General features: G+C 40.7%; 2 protein-coding genes across 4 annotated transcripts in view; one reads left to right on the top strand and one right to left on the bottom strand.

Moving 5' to 3' along the window:
* fam118b (family with sequence similarity 118 member B) overlaps positions 1–3,717 on the top strand; it is a 28,041-nt gene extending 24,324 nt beyond the window's left edge. The window contains exons 7-10 of one of the 3 annotated variants that reach the window (XR_009063483.1): positions 1,603–1,649; positions 1,752–1,800; positions 2,417–2,571; positions 2,638–3,717. Coding sequence is in view for 2 of the 3 variants with exons in the window: in XM_057839027.1 (XP_057695010.1) it covers positions 1,603–1,649; positions 1,752–1,814 (110 nt within the window). In the remaining variant the exon portion in view is untranslated. The other 2 variants (XM_057839028.1, XM_057839027.1) reach the window with 2 other exon arrangements.
* On the bottom strand, positions 3,235–15,272 carry srpra (SRP receptor subunit alpha). Its single transcript, XM_057839026.1, has 15 exons — positions 15,173–15,272; positions 14,929–15,067; positions 14,603–14,686; positions 14,342–14,505; positions 11,995–12,155; positions 11,754–11,904; positions 9,409–9,559; positions 9,211–9,332; positions 9,015–9,136; positions 8,844–8,930; positions 8,579–8,751; positions 7,650–7,863; positions 6,553–6,716; positions 4,436–4,534; positions 3,235–4,368 (listed from the first exon to the last, which is right to left on the bottom strand). Exons 2-15 carry the CDS (start codon positions 15,049–15,051, stop codon positions 4,240–4,242), a joined length of 1,944 nt encoding a protein of 647 aa, XP_057695009.1. The 5' UTR covers positions 15,052–15,067; positions 15,173–15,272; the 3' UTR covers positions 3,235–4,239.
* Positions 15,273–18,370: the final 3,098 nt, after the last annotated feature.

The raw sequence follows: 18,370 nt of genomic DNA on the forward strand, positions 1-18,370 counted from the left end.
ACGGATCGAATGTCGATGCGATCGTATGTCGACGTACCACTGTATGTAAATAATAGTGTAAAATGTAACGTTCAAAGTTCATGTTCTTTAATAATTATTCATTAATAATTATTTCTTCATTACTGTTCAAGTTGTTTAATGACTTGCTATTGATGCTATTTAGTTTGTGTCATGTGATCATTTTAGTTTCATTTTAGAACTTATTGCCATATTTGTCTGTTGCAAGGTGAATGTAGTGTTTGGAGACTTCTAGAGGTCACTTTAAGCATAGTTGATGTGCTGTACTGTGACCAGTAATGGGTGTTTCACACTCGCTGCATCCCATTCATTGTGTACGTGGGATGGGGGCTTCCCGCAGAAGTAAACGGTGGCACTTCTGAAAAAATCCATAACCACTCACTCTTAGATAATGCCTTACAGAGACCTGAAGCTTATTGCTGTGATACTTAGTCTTATTTTAGTTTCTATTATACAGTCAAGAACTACTTGGTAAAATACATTTTCATTTCTCAATGAATAATTTTATGACTTGTATTGCGCAGCCAGCTATTAAGGGCGCTTTCACAATAGCACTGTTTAGCCCGTTTGAAACAGACCAGGGTTTTTTTTCCACAGATAGTCCGCTTCGTTTTGTAAATGTGAAGGCACGTCCGAACTATAGTTCGGACCAAACAAACAAAGTCTGGTCCGCTCAAAAATCGTGGGTTTTAGTCCGCTTTAAGCACACCCTGCTTCACTTGTGAATGCAACCGGAGCAGGGTCCGCTTTTGCTTCACGCTGTGACGCTCCAGTCTGTGACGTTACACGCAGGGCATCCATGGAGGTGGAAGTACAGCGCGCATGCTATTCAAAATCAACAATGGCAAGATGACAGACGATTAGCCATGGCCAAATGGTGTTGTGCTGCGCTAAGCAGTTGCATTTTATACACCGAATCGGGTTCTCCTCTGGCGGTTGTGTTTTGCATGCTTTCGCGAAACGTACCGTGTGCGATTGACAGTGGCAAAATTCGTGAGTCTCGCTCTCTTGGAAGTGGTGACAATTTGACAGTCCAAAAAGTCACGAAAGTGAGAGCGATTTTGTGCCTGTGTGACTTGGTGTATCCTGCGCGTCCCTTTCCTGGTTTAATTTTTCCCAATGCTTTTTTATATACTCCAGTTCAATCAGCATTAAGTCGAGAGGGAGCGACCCTGCCGCTGGCCAAGCGGTGACTTGCTAATATGCTATGCTACATTATGTACAGTGTCTCAGCACCACGCTGTGACGCTCCACGCCACAGGGAAGTATTTACTTAATTTATCCAATCAATGAGTGCACCTTTCCTCCATGTGATGCTACTCTGAAAGTTCGGTTGGCGCCGTGCGAATGCTGAACCTTTTCAACAACTCATTTGCAAGTGTTGCTGTAAGGAAGCTCTCCTACCAGACCCTGGTCCTCTTGCTCTAGTGTGAATGCGCCCGATTAGTTAATTATCCTCATATCCCCCTCATAACTAAAAATCCAAAGTGAAAGCAATACACACACAACAGCTGAAGACACTATTTGCTGGTTTATAACTTGGCATTAAACTTAATGTTTTTGACTTGTGTTTCATTTTTCTAGAAGCAAATCGTTGTGACTGTGGAGGTTCTGCTGTAGGGGAAAGTGGGGTGAGTTGTGCCAGAGGGGAAGTAGTGCCACCCCTGTTATACAGAAAACCGTAGAAAAAGTTGGTCATGTGACCACTTATATTTTTTTCATTCTTTTTTGAGGGAAAGTTATTCACTCATCCTGCAAAGAAGGGAGACATGGCTTTCAGAGGTAAGCATATTTAAGTTAAAAAAATGTTTTCGCTTTCAGTGAAAATTGTATGATTTTTTTGTGGTTTGTTTTTGCTGTGTTTAATCAACTAAAGACAAATTTTAAAACCATTCCATATGTTTAGTCCTTAGTCCGTTAGTAAGATATAGGGGGTAACCAGTTCTCATGATACTAGCTCTAAAGCATGGCAATGATGTTTTACCTCTTCAAAATGGTGGACGTGGGGTAATTTGTGCCAGTGGCTGACCAATTCAAGCAAACTCGTGGCATAGGAATTGAAGCTGGTATAGACACAAGGGAGCCACCTACCACTCTTCTAGAACCAAATCCCCTGAACTCAAGTGGCAAAACTGGTTCTTCTGCTTATTTGAGTTATGTGTCTGTAATAAATCCCAAGAGTAGACAAATTCAAAATGTTAGTCACACCACAATAACTTGGTGGTACAGAAAGCCAGGGGTGGCGCAAAAGCATTACTGTCATCCTCTTGCTTTAAGACACTTTAAGTAAAAACTGGCACAACTCACCCCACTGTCCCTTACTCATCTGTTTTGATTGAAGGCTTTAGTGATGTGCCTGCATTTATTCACTGTACAACTTTTCTATCTGTATTTCCAGGGTTTTAAAATGGGGCTAGGGGCAGCAGAACGGCTTTAACACTCAGAAATACCTTCTTGAAGGTTATGATTCAAAGCTTCATCATGCAGATGTCAAGCTGTGGCTACATACTAGATTTCTACTGCAGCAAATGAGGGTTCTCTTCCCATGTCTTGGTAGGACTAGATCTCGATAGTCAAGTCTATTTGTTCCGTTAGGGTCAATAAAACGTGTTTTCATAGTTTCAGCTGACTGCACAATCGCATTCATGGAAGTCTGCTTCATCAACGTTTATCTTTATTGCAAATCCATTATTTTTGGAGGTGGGCTGTCTTTGAATTTTTCATTTTTACCCAATGAGGGATCAGTCTCAAGTATTTTTTTTGCCTATCGTGTGAAAATCATGGCCTTTGTCATTTTCCTAGTTGTTTTGAGGAAACTCCCATTGACGTTGTTGGTAAACTATTCACAATAAATGTGACTCAATGTAATCTTTCATGAGTCATTTTATTGGCTTGTATGGGATGGTAAATTTCATGTTAGACCTGCTCCCCACGTGCATACATTAACATGGGATTGGCGCCATAAATCCAACATTGTCGACGTCTTCCCCATTCAACACAGGAAAACAGGACAACCTGACATGGGTACAGGACTATGATGAATATTGTATGTTATTTACACTTCCAATATTTTTTTTTTGCATTACCATTTTTGGTGTGGAGTTTAAGTACCTGTGTGTTTGTAATGGTATTTATAAATCCAGTACTATTTTCCAAATAAAGCTTTTGGTATCCCATTTGTGTTGTCAAGTGTGTCAATGAACGGGCATAAACAAATTTCCACATTGCAGGCCGTGTACAGCAGCTTTATTTAGAAATGTTTACATTCTCATAAATTAGCTCATAACCGTAGATTCCCTTATACTGCAAGTAAAAGGGGTGAGATGTTTAAGTTCCTCCAAGAAAGAAACCAATCAGGAATACATAACCATCCTAAAGAAAATGGGTTATAGTAATAATTTACAAAAAGTATTTTTTGTGTCTTTTCCATGATTTAATCTTATTAGGCTGGTGAGGAATGAAATAAAGTTGGGGTAGGGGATTTCCTATCAGAGCCCATGGTACTTTTTTTGTCCGTGGGGGGCAGTAGGACACGACAGCCATTGAATGTTTATCACACATTTGTATTTGTGGGTTGACTGGGGCTTTTTGTAACAATTCTTGTAAGGTTGGTGTTTTTTTTTTTGCGTTTGTCCAAATGCTCTTGTTGGGCATGCGGTTCACTTTGTAAAAATAGTTTATATGTAAATTTATATCCAATTTCAACTTCATTTTCCCTCTTGAGTAGGATTAGCTCCATGTGTCCATGATGTGAGAGGTAACCATGACAACGGGAGACAAATAGGCACTATGGTCACAAAGCATTGTGCGGGCACAGGCAGCTGCTGTCAACCGAACCTTTCTTAGGTGGAAGAATGACAAAATGTGTCAGATTTGTTGGACTAGTTCTTAGTAGGTGAACAGGGGCCCATTAGTCAGAAAAAGAATAGTTCAAAACAAGTGAATAATGAGGTACATATCAATTTGGCCCAAATCATTTGTTAAATAAAAAAAAGGGGCAGAGCCTCTGGTTGTGTGGTTGTCAGTTACACCTCTTTCGTTTCACGCTGGCCTGAAGCTGGGGAGAAAAGTGCCCTGAGCTGAACAATAGGACACGAGAGAGGGCAGCACATATAAGCACAGGCTTTTAGCAGGGGGCTTGAGCATCTCTTGACAGCACAGCTAAAGGATTGTGTTGGCTTCCTCGTGAGGTCCAACAACAAAGATCAGCGCGCATGGCCTTTAAGCCTTCATCAGGGCGCTGACCACAGCACGGGCGTTCAGACTGCGGAGGTCGTTGTACGTCTGCCCAGTGCCCACGAACACTATTGGCTGGCCTGTGATGTAGGTCATGGAGATAGCCGCGCCAACCTATGAAAGAAAGATGCATCAAAGATTAGCCATGATTGGATTGAATGCTAAACACATTTTAACGTACCTTGTCATCAATGGTGTCAAACTTTGTGAGGACAATACCGTCAATGAGGCGAGGTTTGTCAGACATAGAGTGGTCAGCCAAAGCCTGGTTGAACTTAACCTAATGAATTAAGAAAAGCATATTAGTAGAGAAAGGAACTTGTTATTTGGCCACTGTTCAATGAAATAGTTTCAATAAAATGACCTGCGAAATGTCACAAAGTATTTGGCTTTGACTTAACATTAGCCCTCACGTTGCAAAGAAAAATATCAGGACATACTGTTTGAATATATGAGGATATGACTTTTGATCCATATTGCCCAGCCCCTACTCCCAAAAAAGTTAGCCTTTTACAGGAGGTTACTGTAATTTTAAGTCATTCACTTAAAGTGACATTGTGCAAGAAGTGGCTGAGATGGGCTACATATTTTATAATACTTAGGAATTTTGTCATCTGTGGGGGGCTTCTTTCCACATTTCAAAAACATGCATGTCTGGCTAATTGGAATGCTAAATTGTCCATTAGTCAGGGGTTAATTTGTGCCGGATCGTGCCGGAACATGTTCCGGTACCTCTTGATTTTGGACTCCACGTGTTCCCGGACTTATTTAGCCCGCTCCGGCACCTTTTGTGTATCATTATTAATGATAATATTATGCCGGGCAACGTGGAGGAGAATGTGAGGCGATAACCTCATCATCGTCACTTGTTACGCTAGCGCCCTCTTCAATATATAATGCCACGAATCACTGCGCTTTGCCGAACGGAGCACACATTAACATAAACATTGGAAACAACCACTCTCATGGCTGCCCAAACTTTTCATCAAGCATTTGGGCTGAACAGAAAACAGTCCCTTTAAATTGTAACTCTTGCCAAGTGAAAGCTTGGCAGCAAAAATAACACAGGAACCTTGACGCTTTTTACCACCTCATTTTATTATTCTTTCCACCACCCTAATGCAAAACAAGTCACTGGCGGGCGGCTATGCAGTCCACCAATCGGAGCGTCGCGCTGGCGCACCAATAGGAGCCCCGCGCTGACGCATAAATCACCGTGCCGATGACAGCCCCGGTGATGCTACGATATAAAAACGGTTTTAAAAAATTTCCAGCCATCCATCATCTTCCACTTGCTCTGGGGTCAGGTCGCAGGGATAAAATAATAAGATGCATAGATTCATTTAAAGAACATATCACAAGAATTGCATTTGTTTCCAATCTGCACTTTTGGTTAGCGGTGCTTTCAACTCCAAATCATAGTAAAAGTCAACCACCGCCCTTCCTTTCTCTCCCCCATACGCTCACCCAGTTCTTCTTGTACGCCAAATTGGCAATGCCGGTCACACTGAAACGGGACAGCGGCCCCTTGGAGATGCTGGTAACAATGTTGTTTATAAAAATGTTACGTCATTTGAAAGAGTCAGAGATTTGTTGATACGCTCAAAAGCTGCATCAACAAATCAGCCCCTGACATAAATTAGAAAAAACTTCAGGATCAAACGTTATTTCAACATGCCTAAAAAGAAAGACAAACGAGTCAGAAAAGCAACAATGACAACAAGGAATGTTTTGGACAACTAAATATGGTAAGCTAAATAGGCCGCCGTGCCAATCTTTTTTTTGTTTTACAAGCTAGACCTGTTGAGAAACCAATTGCTGACTAAGTCCCACCTGTGGTTAGGTGGACAATTGCCCGTGCTGTGCAGAGTATAGCCTAAATAATTCTAAATTGTTGTCATCAAATTCATACCATGGATATTATGCTTTTAATTTTTTATGATTGTTTTACTGGTACTATGATTCCATCTCTCTTGTGAAGCGTTTTTGTGTGGCTTGAAAAGCGCTCTAGAAATACAATGTATTATGATTATCTGAAATTGAGGCTTATAAGTCCCACAGCATGGCAAGTGGGCATTTGCATGTTGTTTCAGCACCATTTCTGCTTATATTCCGGGACCTGTGTCAGTCTCGTCATCACTGTGCTGTCATATGTACTTTGCGTTCCGGCACCTTATGATTTACAAATTAAGCACTGCCATTAGTGTGAACGTTTTCATGAAGACTGGAGCAGTGAATCATCTTTGTGTTGATTTTCCTTCCCTGAGATTGGTAGAATTTTATCTTAGGTGGACTTACCAATTGGTCGACTGCCTCGTTGCCCACCAGAGCCTCCCCGACGAATAGCACGAGGTCAGGCATGTTAACTGCAATGAGTTTTGCCAGTGCTGTCATGAGGGGGGCGTTGTCCTGCATACGCCCTGCAGTGTCCACCAGCACCACATCGAAAGCCTGGTTGCGAGCTGGAAGTATGAGGAATTTTGCAATATAACACAGTTCAATAATAATTTATTAGCAGCTGGATTATCGATCTTTGTTATGTGTCATATGCTCGTCATGTTTATTCAATGGGTGAGTAATTTTGCTTTACCTATATAACTGTGCCCACACGGGTTATGATGGTGACAGAGCGTGAGACACTATGATTCACTTTACACTATTTTCATTTGAAACATTTAATTATCTCATTACATTTGGACTTGAAAGTCAACTAGAGACACTGATTGGATTGTGTTTGACATTAGCCCCTTTCAGACTTATATCCCACTAAATTCCTGTGTAAGGTGATGCGTTATTTACCCGTGTCATGGCTTACAGACATGGAGAGATGTACCAGGAATTACCCAGGTTGGACACTTTCATACTTTTCCAGTGTTGGCACACTTTGTGCGGGGATGGCGGGGGACAGGATTTTATAACCTGGACATTACATCATTTTTGGTTGGCATTGGCAACAAAATAAACCACACATTTCCAAAGATGGACTTTCTTTTCCTTGGATCCAAGATCCAGTAGCGATTTAATTTCGTTATGATTCCAGTTTAATTTTGCTATTTTTCCAATTTGCTATGTTGAAAATTGCGATGTTTGTTTACCGGTTTTCATCTTACTTGAAGAAAGAGGAAATGACGATCAGCCTTCACGCTGTGACCCAGGAATTAAACGACTGCTTTCAAACATTTCGCGTCCTGGGTAAGTCAAAGACATCATACTAGGACGTAACCCGGTTAATGTCCATGTCATCTCAGTGTCCGTAGACCCGGAAATTGCTTTCAGATAAAGGATACCCATTTAAATACCGGGAATTAGGGTTAGTTTAGCGTATGTCTGAAAGGGGCTGTTTAAAGTTCACAGATAATAATTCATGCAGATGTTTAAAACAAAATCAGACTTACCATAGGCAATGGCCTCCATTGCAATTCCAGCAGCATCCTTCCCATAACCCTTTTCATAGAGCTGGACCATAGTTCGTCCTGCGTGCTTCTCTGGTGGGTGCAGCGAGTTTAGGCGGCGCTGGTGGGTTCGCAGCTGCTCCACCGCTCCGGCGCGGAACGTGTCGCAGGCTGCGATAAGCACCGTAAAACCATTCTCGACTAGCCAGAATGAGATCTTGACCAAGGAAAAGATATGTGGTGGATGATGTCAGTTATTGAATTAAACAGATATACAAGATACTTCACTAGATAACCCTGAACAATCCATGTCTTATAGAAGAGACCAACAAAGTAAAAAATAAGGGGAAAAAAATCATTCATCATCCAAGCAGCTTATCCTCAAATTCATTTCATTAACTAGAAGTAAAAAAAAAAAAAAAAAAAAAAAAAAAAGCTCATCAAAGTTAAAGCTGTTCAAATATTTACCCTCATGTGGCTTAAAATATTTATGCAAAACAGTGAAATCACTCAAGTTTTAAAGAGACAACATTAACATTCAAACCCTATTTTCACCATTGTCAGATGTCAAAGAAATTTAAAATTTACGACTTTGAGCAATTGCTGTTTATATAAATGTCATTTATACTAGGTTTTGTCTTGCGCTTTAACCAATTTTTCTGAAACAATCATCAAAACAATCTTGTGTCAATGAACAAAAGATGCCAAAATTTCTTGTGACACTGTGCCCATGTTTGTATGTGGGAGGTGGTGTGACTAATACGGTACATACAACAACGGTCTTAAAGGGTTTGTTTGCTCACAAACCAAAACAAGTCTTAATGTCTACAATTTTTTTTTAAACCACTCTTGCACTGAATCTCCCTTGATCACCTATCTGCCCCTAACATTTGGGGTTTTTTAAAATTTCTAACAGACCACTGAAAACCCACCTTTGCTAGGTTGGTGGACTTTCCAACCCCGTTGACACCACAGAAAGTAATAACGAAAGGTCTCCTCTGACTCTGTGCCTCCATGACATCTCTGAGAATATCCACCCTCCGCTTAGGCTGAAGAATCTGGACCAGCGACTCTTGCAGGGCCTGCTTTACTGTTGAGGCAACAGCTAGAGACACAGAAGACAATAGTTTCAGTTAAATTAGGCAATTTACTGCATTAATTGGCCAAATAATTTAAGAGAAAGAAATGTTTACGAACTGGTGAAAGTGCCCATGACTTTGCCTTCCAGCTTTTTGGCTACCGAGTCACAAAGCTGTGAAGCAATTTCAGCTGCTACATTCTTTGCTGTGAAGAACAAACCCACAAGGATATCTAATCAGTGATCAGTAAGGACGATAGTAGGATCGATGGTAGGTGTTGATTTATTACCAATGAGGTGGTCCCTCATCTTCTCCAAAACTGGCCCCATGTCCTCCAGATTCAAACTCTTGGAGCCCACCAGGCCCTTCAGCATGCCAAACATACCCCCAAAACCGCCACTCTTCTTGGTGCTGACAAGATTCCACAAAATTAGTTTATATAATTTCACATTCATGCCAAAAACAAAAATCCAAACAGCAGCTACCTGCTCTTGACTGTTGCATTGACAACCACTCTTTCCTCTTCTTCCTCTTCCTCCTCCTCCTCCTCAGTGGAATCACATTCCACAGACGGCAAATCTCCCTTCATGGAGCTTAACTGCATTCCCTAAAATATTTGGATGTTATTACAGAGTTTATTTAACAAATACACATCATTCAACTATGGCTGAGTTGATACATACAGGATCAGCAGGTGCATCCTGGTTTTGGTCACAACCATTAGGAGAATTCTCTCCATTCCTATCACTGTAGTCCAGGTCCTTGGTACTGTTACCACCCATATCCCAAATGCGCATCTGTTTCCCCTTTGGCTTCTGAGGCTTCGGAGACTTACTACGTGCAGGATGACATGCCATTTGATCCATTATTATTATTATTAGTGATGCACGATAATGCATTTTTCAGCCGATACCGATAACCGATAATTTCCTCCTCGTTCCAACCGATAACCGATAATGTCAAGCCGATAATTTTATTAAAGATTTATGTCAAATTTTAAAGTATACACAAGAGAAAATATTGCTGTGCAAAAATAATATTGCTCTTTTTTTTCAACATCAAATGTGAACAAGTAGTAGTAGTAGTAAATTCCAACATCTAAATAAAGACAGATTGTCTGACATTGTGTAATGGTAAACGTTTGGCAACAATTACTTACAGAGTAAATACATAAGTTGCACAAAAATGGCTTTAAAAGTATGCCATTCCTAAAGTATAACATTACTACACAGCAAAAACACAGCTCCTTAAGACTAGTTAAAGTCCCTTGTTTTCAGTGTAAATCTATTGGAAATAAGTTAAATTAACTGCCAGCACTTCAAATATATTTCACTCAGATTTCTTGAAGAAAAATGGCCAGCTGAAAATAAGATTAACAGCCTTATTTTAAGCAATAAATTATTATACATAATCCTAAAAAAAAAAAAAAAACTTGTCAGAAATGTTCTTTATTCAAGAATATGTATGGTTCAAAACATTATTTGAAAGCAATTTTTTCTTGATTTAGGTGAAAATGACTTTTTTTTAGATGTTTGGGCTTAATAAGAACAAATTGCAATATTTAGTTCAAGTAAGTGGAATAATCTGGCGCATTCAACTAGTCTTCAACACTCAAACAAGATGGGGAAAATTATTTGACTAGATTTAAGAAGAATGATCTGATTAAGACGTCATAAATTTAAAGCGTACTGAATGCATTACTGACTGGATGACTTCTTTGTGTCGTTTGGTGCATGTTACAATTATCAACTAACCACTGTGCCGTCATGATAAACATGGTTTGTTGACATCACCTGTGTAAATGTCCGTGGTAAAACTGATGTGATCGGCATGTCTTTCACGAAGAATCGTGGTCGTATAAACTGCATTATTTTTTCATCCAGGGATTTGGCTATCGGGTCATTTCAGGAATTTCCTCCCGCCTGTGCCCTTCAGTCCGCCCGGCTGCCAAATTAGCACCCGCGCCAGGCCTCTGTATTGAACCGGAGTGGCGGCGGCAGCTAAGTTCGTACCGGATATCCGCCCGCCCCGGCCGGCTCGCTGCATGGCTCTGCTCTCATCCTCTACCTGCCTAGGGCGAGGCGGCGGCGGCGGCCTGCCGGACCGGCGGGCTCCGTCGGAAGACAGCTACTTGTCAACTATCGATCTCGTGAGGTGTTTAGCCATAGATGGGAGTTTACCACTCGCTTTGGGCTGAATTCCCAAACCCCCCGACTCCGGGAGGACCGCAGCGTCTCTGTATCGTCACAAGCCCCGTAGCTTCCTTTATAGTTTATTTGTTAACAATAGCTTTAGCATTCATGCTAGCAGCAGCCTCATATTCGTTCCAAAAATCATTGTGATGCAGTTTTAAATGGCTGCTGGGTTAGTGCTAGTGGTGTTCAATGAGGACGCTTTCTTTAGGCCTTGAGGAACTGTTTTGTAGATGGCGAGAGCATCGTTTATTTCATTTCACACACGGGAAAAGCAACGCACGCTAGTGAAAGCGCCTCAACAGTGTCAACACTTATGTGTAACACCGCCTCCTCTATGACGCCGTACTCCTAGACCCCTCCTCCCACAGGGGCTTCAGAGAGGGGAGGGGTTGAGCAGGCGGCAGTGAAGAAGTGGAGAAAACTGCTTGGCTGCGCACATTTGGAGGCTAAATCAAGTATATAATTATCGGATTGCATTATCGGTTGATTTTTTTATTATCTGTATTATCTGTGTGACGTCATAATTGCCATTATCGGCCGATAGTTATCGGTAGCCGATATTATCGTGTATCTTTAATTATTATTATTGATAATTATTAAAGAAAGTGCGGTACTTAAAGTGTTGCATGAGAAAGAAAAATACAGTGTGCATGTTTGAAAGAGTTGCATAAAAGTACTCCATCACACTTGACGGTCAGCATTACCGAATTTACATTGTGAGCCTGAATGAAATAAGCGGTATAAGATAGAATCACTGTGAAGAAAACTGACTTCAAGCAGTTTAATTTTGGAGGGTCCCCTGAATTCCACGGCAATATTCAACATAATCTCACCTGACTTTTTCAGCAGGTCCAGCTGTGCGCTTGCGAAAGAACTCCTCTCTCTTTTTCTGCATGATCTCTTCAGGTGTAAGGCCATGGTTGCCATTCTCAACCAGCTTGGAGGCAGGAGCTGTGCCTTTACCTTGATCTGATTTAACAAGGTCTACCACAGGAGATGGGAAAGACCAATCAGCTATAGCAAGTAATAATTATGATTCTTAAATCTTAATATTGTTCCTCTAAGTATACACACCTTCCTTTTTGGTATTCTTGCTCTTTTTGCTACCCTGTTCCTTTTCTTTGTCTCCACCCTTTGTTTCTATCATGGACTTCACAGTTTTTTGGGATTTTTCAGACTCCTTGAAAGAGCGCATTGGTGCGGGGCTCCGAGCTTTGCTGCTCTGTTCTGCCTCGCTGGTGGAAAAAAATAGACATTAGAATGAAGTTCCAACACTGATTGCACATTTAATAGTAGTGACAGTTTGAAAGGGGATTAGATTAATTTCAATTTTAATTGCAGGAAAGGGGCAAACTGAAGTTGCTCCAATTTTAAATGAACTTAAAAAAAACTTTTAATTGGCATTAAAATTGTTTAGATATTTGTTTGGCTGATTGACATCTTTTTTTTGAAAGGCTCGTGTAGGAACCATTTGTTAGAATGATCAGTACCATGATGATTGGCAATACGTTTCAGCTTAGCAAGACCAGAGCCATGTAGAATGAGAGATGAGACACGCCCATAAGGATCCATTACATGATTTTACTTTCAGGTAATGGAGGCTAATAGTTCCAAACGTCACTTCGACGAGGTCGGACCCAATGAAATAATCAAACAAGTACAGTGGTACCTCGACATACGATCGCATGACACACGATCTTTTCGACATCCAAAGTAAAATTTGACTCGCCATTTGTTTCTACATCCGACGAAATCCTCGATATGCGACAATTTATGACAGCGTCGCAATGTCATTGTTTTCCCGCAAGACGGACACACGGCTGATTCTCTTGTGAGAGAAATCAACATGATTCCAAAAATGTTAAAGCTGGTGGTGAAAAAAACAGAAAAAAGGTGAAGCTTACCAATGGAAAAATATGAGCCTGGGGTGCGTGTCCGTGAACTGCTTGACAATACTCCTCTGACCTCTGTCTGCCAATCTTTATAAGTTAAGGTGACAACCATCACCAAAGAGATCGCCAGCTTCGTCAGGTTTTAAATCATTTATTTCATAACTTGTGCAAAACACACGCCAACTGCCAGCAACAAAAGGACGTTAAAAGTGAGAGTAACTCAACTGCACTCTCTCACTCTGCCGTCAGCCCCAGGGTGCGTTCAGGTACACCACACAAAATACAACTCCCACATTTGAACCCTATTCATAATGTATTTGTTTTGCTCTTTGTAATTGCTATTTGCAATAGTAACAACAGTATTTATTAAGGATTTAGTGTAGGTTTTCTGGCTGTGGAACCAATTAATGGATTTATAAAGTATTCTTATGGGGAAATCCTGCTCGACATACAACCATTTCGATTTCCAAAAAAGATCCTGGAACGAATTAATTTTGTATGTAGAGGTACCACTGTACTTACATACGTGATTTCATCAATTTTTACCATAAATGCTGCAATTACCACGGTCAGTTCTATCGAAAACCATTATAGCGCTGCTTGTGCTTGGAACTATTCAGACCTACGTGAATCACGTGACTACAGTCACCACACGCGGTGAGATCAGATAGTGTCGCAACTCTCTTTCTGCATAGTTCTGGCAATACCTTAAGTTAGCAACTCAGGCTTATGTGCACAGATATAACATGTTTATAGAACTAGATCGGAAAAGTCTGACTCTGCGGCATTATTAACCGGTGGCAATCTTAAAGCAGTGGACTTCTCAGGAATGCTCTCTTGCAGCAAAACCTAAGGTGAGTGATTTTCTCCACTAAAGTATGGCAAAATGCAAACAGGCTTTCAAACCAGCTGTTTAATGACAAACTGAATGAATGTGGCTATGATGATTCAGTTTGGGTGTAGGGGCATTTTTAGTATGGAGTTAACTTTCTGACACTTATGGAAAAACCAAGCCCTTTGAAAACTGGTTGAAAATTGAGCAATTCATAGCTTTTTCAAAGTATACGCTCCTGTTATGTGTATCAAATGAGATTGACCCAAGGTGACCGATAAGTGAGAACTCCCATCCTGATTTGTGAGCTGACTATTTTGTACAGGGTGTGGGTGTGTATGTTTGTAGCGGTAGTTGTCCTCATGTCTACTTCTGTCCTATTAGCCTGCTTCCACTGTAGTCCATTTCCGTTTGTGTTGTAGAATTGGCATGCATGTTTTCATGCCTACTTCTGTTGTAACAGTCTGCTTCCGTTGTTGACCTTTTGCATTCATGCTGTTGCATTTGGGATTAATGTTTTTTACTTTTGCTAAGCGTTCGGAATTTGCGATTTACCTGACACGTCTCAGTCACCATATCGTGCTACCTGCAATGCACCCCCACAACCCCCGCCTTTTTTTATTTTTTATCATGCGGGAGCCACCGAGTACCACCTTACATCTTGCGTTTGTGTGTTTGGAGGGATGGGTATGTTTACCAAAGAAGCATTTTGAAGTCATCCTCAAACTCAAAACTGTGATTAAGAAGCTTCATCACACCCTTGTGCTCCAATTCATTCTTATAACGGTCCCTGAAATGCAGCTGGATGTCATCTATGAGCTTGTCCACATAGGTCAGCGTCAGGATCTTTTGAAAACCCACCTAAATAGCGCACGCAGGAAAGCAGAATGAAGAATCAAAGGATTAAGTGTACGGTACAGTTTATTTTCAATACAAAGTGGTGCATTCATTGACTTACCACGAAAATTAACTCAAACTCATTGTCCAGTTTATACTTCAGATTCAGGGCCTCATGAGTGAACAGGTTATTCCCACTTCGCTCCTGGAAAGTGAAGTGGACATATAAGCAAGAGCTAAAAATCTTATTGTAGTCTATAGTAAAGTGTAATGTTACGGTTTTCATTATATTTAGATTCAAAAGAATGGCAGTTGACAACGGTTCGAAAGGGCTTATATTTATGTCCCACAGCACATTACGCTTATGTGCACGGCTACCTGATAGCATTAGCTTTTTCGCACTTATTTCAAGCCCACTATCAGACGACAAATTTAATCGAGGCTTACCTGAAGAATTACAGAGCGTATGAGGGCGTTGACTGGACCGGTAAATGACTCTGTGACCCCGGTTCCCTGAAAGCACCACAGCACTATCCCCCCTTTGCTGAAGATGGTGAAGAAATCTAGCATTTTGCCAACACGTAACCTGTGAAATAGATGAGAAGAAAACTGAATCGCTAACAACAACAATAAAACAGCAAGAAAAAAAATTAAAGAATATTTCCAGCTGTACAAGAGCATCAGAACTCACCCAAAGTATTTAAATAGAAAGTAAATCCCCCTCGAGTTACATCCACTACTGGTGCAAAACAGCTTTTAGACACGTCAGATGCTGAACCAGGAAGTGACGCAGTTGTTGCATTTTGCGCGTGCGCATATTTTTATGAGGCAATTTACACGTGGAATGACTTTTTTTTTCATTCGTGCGCCCCCCTACTGAGACCAAAATGTAAAGCAGTACTTATATGTGTGAACTATTAAACCAGGTAAATTAATTGTACAATATAAACTAGGTAATACTTTTTTATTTTCCAACTTGATATTCATTACATGTTTTAATTACGACGGCACAGCCATTTAAAAACTAAATTATTATCGAATAATATACAAAGAAACAAAAGAGTATGAAATGGTAAAAGGAAATGTGTATTCGAAAAATGCTTACATTTTAAAAAACAATCTTACATTTCTGAACTGAAATTCTCTACATACTCGTTGATATGCTGAAATATCCATGGCAGCCACAAGAGAGCGGTGTTGATCGTTGTTACTCGGGAGGACGAACGTAGTACAGCAGGGGTGCTTTTTGCTCCAAGATCTACTTTTCAAAGAGACAACCTCCCGCGATCTACCTTAACGCAAACATTAGACCGCGGCAAATAATTAAAAACCTATTCCACCATTACTGTTACATACAACCTGTACTTGGAAAAAAAAAAATATTACCAGTAAAAACAAATAACAGAGACGTGGTTGCAGAAGTGTGCGCCCCCCTTCTTAGAACTAGGGATGTGGCTGTAGTCAGAATTAATCTCAGTGTTATGTTAACTCTCTGAAAACTAATTGTCGACCTCTCCGAGTGAAAATGGATTGGATGTCTATCATTGTCATTGGCAGTGTTGTTAATCTTACTTTAAAAAAGTAATTAATTACAGTTACAAATTACTTCTCCCAAAAAGTAATTGTGTTAGCAACCCAGTTACCTGAATGTAATTAGTTACTTGGCAAAGTAACTGGTGATAATTTTCATGTTTTTTTTTTCTCAAAAAAAGGTCACACAATGTGAAGTTTAAAGGATTTTTGGGACAATTGGTCCAAGCCCAATTCTTTACCCTAAATTTAACTAGACACAGGGGTATTGGGGATATTGTGATAACTAGATAGTAACCTTTGCTATGTGTGGAAGTCATTTACAGTTTTTCTCGATTGCTTAAGCACAATTTCTTGATCTCTGAGCACAATGACCTAAACACATTTATTAAATCAGCCCGCTTGTTGGCTTAACTATAAACACATTTCACCTCAATCTCCAATTTCACAAAACTCTAAACACAATTGAAATTCTCTAAACACATTCACACTTAGGCTAAACACTTTCGCACTTGCTAAAACACACTTTGCGCAATCAGATATGAACACATTCTCATTCACTGAACACATTTTTCTCACACAATGCAAAATGGTAGACTCAGACATCAAAAGTTGAACACATTGAAAGCACGGGCGTCATTGCTTAAACACGGTAACTCAGAGTTGAAGACACATGAGACTATCCACGTTGGCCTCTTGAGAATGCACAACGACTCAAAATTGATGCTCTCCTTGGGTCCTTCAACAACCAGTGTCTCCTCACATTCTTGGGAGAGCTACAGGACATCCTGATTGACCATGAGCAGCAGAATCTGGTTCCAGCACAGCCTCCTCCTATCTATGTCATCATCTGGGACAACATTGGCTTTCACCGCACCAACCAGATTAGAGAGTGGTTCAATATACACCAACAATTCCTCAATGTATGTCTGCCACCCTACACACCTTTCCTCAACCCCATAGAGGAGTTCATCTCATCATGGCGGTGGAAGGTGTATGACCGGGAACCATATAGTGGAGAGAACCTCTTCAGGGCCATAGACTTGGCCTGTGATGATGTGGGGGATTACTCAGACCGGGTCCGGCATGCCAGAACTTTTTTCCCCCGCTGCCTGGCGAGGGAAAACATAGCCTGCAATGTGGACGAGGTCCTGTGGCCTGACCCCACCCAACGACGTGATGCGCAGGCCCCCGCACAGGCTCCCCCGCAGACACAATATAGTAACATACAAGAATTCATGACATGTATCCCCATGTATGCTTTTGTTCTCTTTTGAAATATTTGTTTTGGGAAAAGTACATTTGTACAGGTTGTCATCAATAAATGGGGTTCAATTCCCCTAAAAATAATCTGTGATTTACTATTGATTACTATACAGATGATGGGGTACTTAGTTCATCACACCCTGAACATTGTGTTTTCAATTTTTACTGAAGTGTGCGATAGATATCCAATAGTGTTTACATTTGTGCAAGCTGTGAGGACCATTTTATTGTCAAAGTTTAGTCTTGGCCATAGGAGCAACAGTTTTGTGGTGAAAGTTTGGGTTTTGTGGTTGAAAGTTTGGGTTGTGGATTGAGAGTTTTGTTTTGCAAAGAGAATGCGAGTTTTTGTGGAGCTAGCTTGAGAAAAGTGTTTTGTGTTTAGAGTTTAGAGAAAACAGAGGGCAGTTTCCTGAAATGTGTTCTGACATTCAAGAAAAACTGTACTGTTGTGAATCAACCGTTAAAGTTGTTAAAATTGCTCCCGTTATTGCATTAGTTCCCTTCTGTCTATTTTCGACATGCGTAAGTTTTAAAACTGTTTCATCATTTAAAGATAGATTTAAGTTAAGTTTTGCCGATTTAGGAGTATTTTAGATAAAAAGTTACTTAAGTTCGCTCGGAAAGTTTTCTACAACAGAGCCTTCCTGAGAAGTGTACTGCTTTAAGATGGCGGCTGTTTATTAACGCATCTAGTTCTTTATTATACTTGTTGCTAATGCCGCCGTGTCTGTTATTTGCATCTAGTTCTGTATATATGTGATATATACCGAAGCATCATGTGGGCGTAGTTTGTAGGCTATCGGCTACGGTCTGGTATTATTGGAGCCACCTAGCGTAGTAGCATCGCATTTGCAACGGCGTCACTCTACCTTGCCTCTTCCCCACTCCTGCTCTGCTCTCTCGTCTCCGTGAGTCCGTCTTTTCCAGACTTTTCTCGCGTCAGTCAACCAACATCGCAACACATAGTAACGCACGCCTTTCCGGTAACGGCACCGGTGAAAATGGCTGGGAGTGAATGAGTTAAGGATGTGGCCAGCTGCTTTAAACCTAAAGCATTCACTGAAAAGATTGTATGTTTGTTCTGATCACTTCG

Source organism: Corythoichthys intestinalis, chromosome 6, assembly GCF_030265065.1.
Source record: "Corythoichthys intestinalis isolate RoL2023-P3 chromosome 6, ASM3026506v1, whole genome shotgun sequence".
Taxonomy (NCBI): Eukaryota; Metazoa; Chordata; class Actinopteri; order Syngnathiformes; family Syngnathidae; genus Corythoichthys; species Corythoichthys intestinalis.